The 6,441-nt window shown below is 37.8% G+C and overlaps 1 protein-coding gene across 1 annotated transcript; it reads left to right on the forward strand.

Moving 5' to 3' along the window:
- The first annotated feature begins 696 nt into the window (after positions 1–696).
- LOC121260123 (gibberellin 3-beta-dioxygenase 1-like) lies at positions 697–2,589 on the forward strand. Its single transcript, XM_041161973.1, has 2 exons — positions 697–1,504; positions 1,858–2,589. Exons 1-2 carry the CDS (start codon positions 1,020–1,022, stop codon positions 2,486–2,488), a joined length of 1,116 nt encoding a protein of 371 aa, XP_041017907.1. The 5' UTR covers positions 697–1,019; the 3' UTR covers positions 2,489–2,589.
- The last annotated feature ends 3,852 nt before the right edge of the window (positions 2,590–6,441 follow it).

Genomic DNA, 6,441 nt, shown 5'->3' on the forward strand with positions numbered 1-6,441 from the left:
ATCATGCCCTTCAACATCTCTCTCTCTCTCTCTCTCAATATATTCCTAAACTCTCTCTTTCCAATTGCTTCATGATGAGGAATCCAGAGGAAAACTCCCAACAAGTTGCCAACCGTAGTACTCCCCCAGCCATATAACATAGATTCAAGAGAAGGTTCACCAAATTTCGAAAGGGCAATTTGGGAAGAAGTCGATTTTGGTCAATTTACTTTAACTGAAGGTTGGCATTGTCCTATTATAAATAGAGAGAGAGAGAGAGAGAGAGAGAGAGAGAGAGAGATTAGGACCGAAAGTAAAGGTGGGTATTGTCCTATACTTCAGAGAGATTAGGAGCAAGATAGGGGGGGGGGGGGGGGGAGGGGGAGGGGGGAGGGGTGCTGATTTAGATGTTTTTCTACTTGAGGACAAGACAGAGGCACATGGAGAGAGGGAGGGCCCTTCCCTTTCATAGTTTCATGGAATACCTTTGGTTTTTGAGAGGTTGAGATGCCTTTCTTTGGTTCAGTTATATTGTTTGTAGAGGACAAGATGGTCCTTTCCCTTTTTGTTCTTTCCCTTGTCCAATACAAAACACTTGCTTCCCCTTTCATTTCTTGTCCCCTTCTGTCAACACTCCCCAACACCACTCAACCCCTCTTCAGAAACTACCATCCTCTCTCTCTCTCACTCACACACACACACACTGTCATACTAACCTCACTACCCCACCTTTGTCATACTCCAATGCCCATCACCCCCAATTGCACATGACTCTTGCTCTCTCCCTATATAAACCCCCCACTCCCCACATCATTGTTATCATCTCAGCTTCCGGCTTTTATCCTTGCATTCTCACAACCAAAGTACTTCCACCAGTACTGTTACCACTACTACTACTACAAATTTATTCTAGCTAACTTTCCATAGTTCCTAGCTCGAGACACACCCACCAATTTCTTCTACACACAAAAGTACAATTACTCCTCTCTCTTTCTGATCTCCCTAGCTCTCGCTACAACCCTCACAGCAAAACTTTCACTATGCCTTTAAGACTATCAGATGCCTTTAGAGCCCATCCTGTCCACCTGTGCCATAAACACCCTGACTTCACCTCACTCCAAGAGTTACCTGACTCGTACACATGGGGACAACTCGACGTCGAGTCTTCTTCTTCATATGGTGACTCATTTAGCTCAGAGTCCGTGCCAGTTGTCGATCTCTCTGACCCAAATGCTCTCACACTAGTAGGCCATGCATGTAAAACTTGGGGTGTGTTCCAAGTTACAAACCATAGCATCTCTCAAAACCTTCTTGATGACATTGAGAACACTGGTAGAAGCCTATTCTCTCTACCTGTCCAGCAAAAACACAAAGCTGCTCGTTCCCCAGACGGTGTCTCTGGCTATGGCCTGGCTCGGATCTCTTCCTTTTTCCCAAAGCTCATGTGGTCCGAGGGATTTACCGTCGTAGGCTCGCCACTCGAACAATTCCGCCAACTTTGGCCGCAAGATTATGGCAAATTCTGGTACGGTTATACATGCTCATGCACGTGTAAAAGCGCGATATTGTTGTTTGCTTTTTCATAGTCAGTTTTTTTTTTTTTTTTTTTCCTTCTTCCTTTTGGCCGTGTGTGTGTGTGTGTGTGGGGAAAGTACTAAAGCTGAACATAAAACGCATTTCCTTCCTTAATGCAATTAGTAAAGATTGCAATGATGGCTACGGACCCACAAAAAAGATTCGGAGCGAGAATAGCAGGAAAACAAAATCCAAATTGTTACTGTTTTCCTAGTCTAATATCCATAATGTTAGCTTCTTTCCTAGCATATACACAGTGTTCTTAATCTTCCTTAAATATATATATATATATATTTTTTCCAGTGACATAATTGAAGAATACGAGACAGAGATGAAAAAGCTCGCAGGGAGGCTTATGTGGCTAATGCTAGGCTCCTTGGGCATATCCAAGGAGGATATCAAATGGGCTGGCCCAAAAGGTGACTTGGAAGGGGCATCCGCAGCCTTGCAATTGAACTCCTATCCTGCTTGTCCGGACCCCGATCGAGCCATGGGTCTAGCAGCACACACCGACTCGACCCTGCTCACCATTCTCTACCAAAACAACACTAGTGGCCTTCAAGTCCACCGGGAGGGAACAGGGTGGGTCACGGTTCCACCACTTCCGGGTGCACTTGTGGTCAACGTGGGCGACCTCCTCCACATTCTATCAAACGGCTCGTACCCGAGTGTCCTCCACCGCGCTATTGTTAACCGCACCCGTTATCGTCTCTCAGTTGCATATCTTTATGGGCCACCAGGCAGTGTCCAAATCTCGCCACTCTCAAAGCTGCTAGGACCCAGTCGCCCCCCACTCTACCGGCCAGTCACTTGGACCGAGTACCTTGGCACCAAGGCTAAGCATTTCAACAAGGCACTTTCCTCTGTCCGCCTTTGCGCTCCTCTTAATGGATTGGTTGATGTAAATGATCATAACAGAGTACAAGTTGGCTAGCTAGCTAGCTACTTACCTTCAAATCATGTTAATTTTCATGATTATTATTTTTTCTCTCTTTTTTCTTTTTTGAGAATTTTATCCATTATTTTGGCCTACCATTTGTTGTCTTGTCTGTTGTTTTTTGTTTGGCCATGTTATCATTGGTGATCTCATTTCTTGAGGATTGTGGGGTTAACAAAAAGAAAAGAAAGGTGGAGGATTGATTATTAGGTCAATTGGCATTGAGAAAAAAAGACCCATAAAGGATAAGTTTATACCAAATTGCATATACTGCATGGGGATGCAAACAAAAGAGCGTTTGGTACTATCTTTTGTCTTTGTGTTGAAAGAGATAGAGGGAAAGTTGCCCGATTTGAATATTCAAATAAAGGACGCAAGCCGACGTGGTTTGCCCTGGAACTGATTCATGAAGCTAGGACAATCCCCCTCGATCCCCCTTTCCAATATATGCTTGAATCATTAAGACGAAAATTGTTATCCAAGGAATACGATCGAATAACACTATGTTCAAGATATATAGAAACGGCCAAACGTTTATATCGATGAAAGAAGCTTGGAGAATTACTTATAATAATAATAAATGATTGTATTTAATTAGGTTACTTATTCGAGATAACAAATCATTCAAGCTAGCTAGATGTTGTTCGATCGAACAAGCTCATGTGTCGTTGAGATTGTTACTTTATATTGTATGCTTCACTTATAGTATTAAAATTTTAGTGTTTTTTTTTTTTAATATTTGTTTATAATAGTGAATTTTGATTTAAAAAAAAAAAATTTGTTGATCATCGTCAAACACAGTCAAATAATGTTTCCCAAACACGACGACTTAAAAAATCGTTAATAAGTTAACCAATACCATATGAGGCTATGATTGTTCGATCGTGTGATTTGATTTTTCCAATGTGGATTTCGGCGTCATTGTAAAGACATAAGTGTCAGTCATTTCGATGCTTTTTTTGAAAATCATATCCTCGTGTAAAAGCTAGCTGAAGATGATGTTGCCTCTGCAACCACGTGCACGGCCTTGACATTAGCCGGCCTTAACACTCAGAGCTACACTCCCTCTCTTTATCATCGGGATAAGGCATTTTTTAACCTTTACCACCTTTCCTTTTTTTTTTATTTTTTGTCTCTCTCTTAATCATAAGGTTATTACTTATTTATTATTCACTTATTATATTTATTTTATTATCATTTTTTAAAATATTTTTACATCATTAATTATTAAAAAAAATTAAAAAAATAAATAATTTTACTAAAAGTTACTTTCTTAATCATTAAATAAAATAAAATAAAAAATTAAATACAAAAAGAGTAATAAATAGATTGTAAGAAGGTAATAATCCTATTATTTTCTATTTTCTTTTGTCTCCCGTCCTCATCTTACCCTTTATTTCTACTTTCACTTTTCTCATATATATTTGGTAACAGCTTTAAGCTATCAAAGCCAAAAACACTTCCTTTTCCTGTCTCACCATCACGAGTACTACTTCTACTGCATGCCATTTATGCATCAAGGTCCATTCATGAATACTGCCCAGGCCAGATGAAGTTACAGTACTGGTCATCTTCCATATAAAATAAGTTGTAGATAAACACACGATGATCTATGTTTTTTTGGGTAAAGAAAAATATAATTAATTAATATGCACAGCCGAATCCATCCTATACAATATGAGAGCCACATGAATAATAATAAATTAAAAACTGAAAAAGATTTGTAATTGCATGGTGGTTAGTATGAATGCAACATGTATGATTTATTGAGTAGAAAGATACACTTTATCAGTTGCAGAGAGGTTGGATATCTTCCTATATAATCTGTGGGTTCTCAAAGATATGAAATTTGACCTATATATGATGTACCCACTGGATTTGATTACCAAAATGGATGGATGGATGGATGGATACTTGTAACAATTTCCATATTGGCCCCATCATGGACATGACTGGAGTACATCGAAATCAATGTATGATTAAAAGCCTTAAAGCCTTGTTTTTGTGGTATGTTTCTCCTAGAATAATTGTGGTCTTGACAATTATTAGTAGCATATATAGACTTCAGAATATAGGACAGCCACAACCCAAGTTTCGGCTGTTATCTTGTGACTAGTGATCAGATGGCAGAGGCTGTCCTACTAAAGTTTGATGCCATATATGTTCCAATATCTGCCAGAGTTTGCAGCTCCAAAATCTTGATTGAATCGACTGACATTTATCATTTTATAACTATTAGCTAATAATGCAATGATCGATATACTTCACTGTGCATTATTTTCATCTCTAGGTAGCATTATATTGATTAATGTCGATCAGGCATGTTTGTCAAATATCTGAATCAATAATTAATTAGCTCCTTCAATTCAGGGAATTATATCATAATCACTCTCAATCAAATCGTATAATTAAAAAGCTGGGTTGAAGTATGATTTTATGAATAAGATGTTTTACACGAACTAATTTGAATGCTATCAACATATATATATATATATATATATATATATATATATCATCATGATGATTATAATCTCAGCTGCTGCTCCACATTTCACAATCACATCATTGACACCAACTCCAACTTGCATTTTAAAGTGAATGTATTTTTAGAATGGGGACAGATTTTTTGTGTCTGATCCCACTTTAGCAAGTCCATTAAGATCATCTAATTCTACGCGGTTTCTCTTTTCACTTCAGATCGAGAATCATATATGTGGCCCTACAGTCTAATAACTAATGAATACCCAAAATATCGAAACAGTGGATTCCTTGGGTCAATGTCTTTTCAAATGATTCAAGTACCTAGCTATTACCCAACTTCAACTTAATTTATGATCACTCAAGTCTCCATCAAAAGGATTCATGTATCGATCCTCTCATATTATTATATATTATTATACATTTCAAATGAAGAAATACTAGTCCAAATTAAGTAGGTAGACGTTCCTTTTAAGAACATTCATTTATGAAATGCATGCCCTGGTGTTTCTATTGAAGATCAGTTATTGTGATGTTTTTTTCCTAGAAACTCTTCATATTTCTATTTATGTTTTACTATATTAAGTTCTCTTTTATTAGTCTGGGTTGAAAGTTGTATTTCTGTTTTAAATGAATTTTGTGAGTTTCTATGTAAGCTTATAAAAGCATGATCAATGGAAGATGAATAGCAGAACCATAGTATCAATCCGTGAACTAAAAGGGTTGAGGTTTCTCAAGTAATTTCTTTGTTTTTTCTCCGTTTTGCTTCCATTGTTTAAAACCAACAATTGGTATCAGAGCAAACCAGGTTCATCTGAGGGTCTAAAATGGCTACCTTTGGAGCATCAACATCTGTTCCTATTTTCAGTGGCGAAAGCTATGATTATTGGAGCATAAAAATGAAGACTTTTTCATCTCTCAAGATTTGTGGCATGTCGTGGAAAATGGGGTGACAGTTCCAGCAGTAGGAGTTTCGGATTCAACTCAATCCAAGCAAGAAACTACCAAAGATGTAAAAGCATTGTTCATCCTACAACAGGTTGTGTCTAAATCAATCTTTCCAAGATTGATGAGGGCTGAAACTTCAAAGGCAGCATGGGAGATTCTGTAGGCAAAATTTCAAGGAAATACTAAGGTAAAACTTATCAAACTTCCAGGTTTTAGAAGGGAGTTTGAAAATTTAAAAATGAAGGACTTTGAAGCAATAATATGATTCCAGATTAATTGAATTAGTTAATCAAATGTGTGCCCATGGTGAAGAGGTGATTGATCAAAGGATTGTTCAAAAGATTCTGATTAGTTTACCCGAGAAGTATGATCATGTAGTAGCAGCTATTGAAGAGTCAAAGGACTTGCAAACTCTGTCAGTTACTGAGTTGATGGGTTCCCTTCAAGCCCATGAGCAAAGATTAGCTAGAAGGAATGATGGTTCTTTGGAGCATGCATTTCAATCAAGAGTGAATCTGAAAAAC

Source organism: Juglans microcarpa x Juglans regia, chromosome 1D (genome assembly GCF_004785595.1).
Source record: "Juglans microcarpa x Juglans regia isolate MS1-56 chromosome 1D, Jm3101_v1.0, whole genome shotgun sequence".
Taxonomy (NCBI): Eukaryota; Viridiplantae; Streptophyta; class Magnoliopsida; order Fagales; family Juglandaceae; genus Juglans; species Juglans microcarpa x Juglans regia.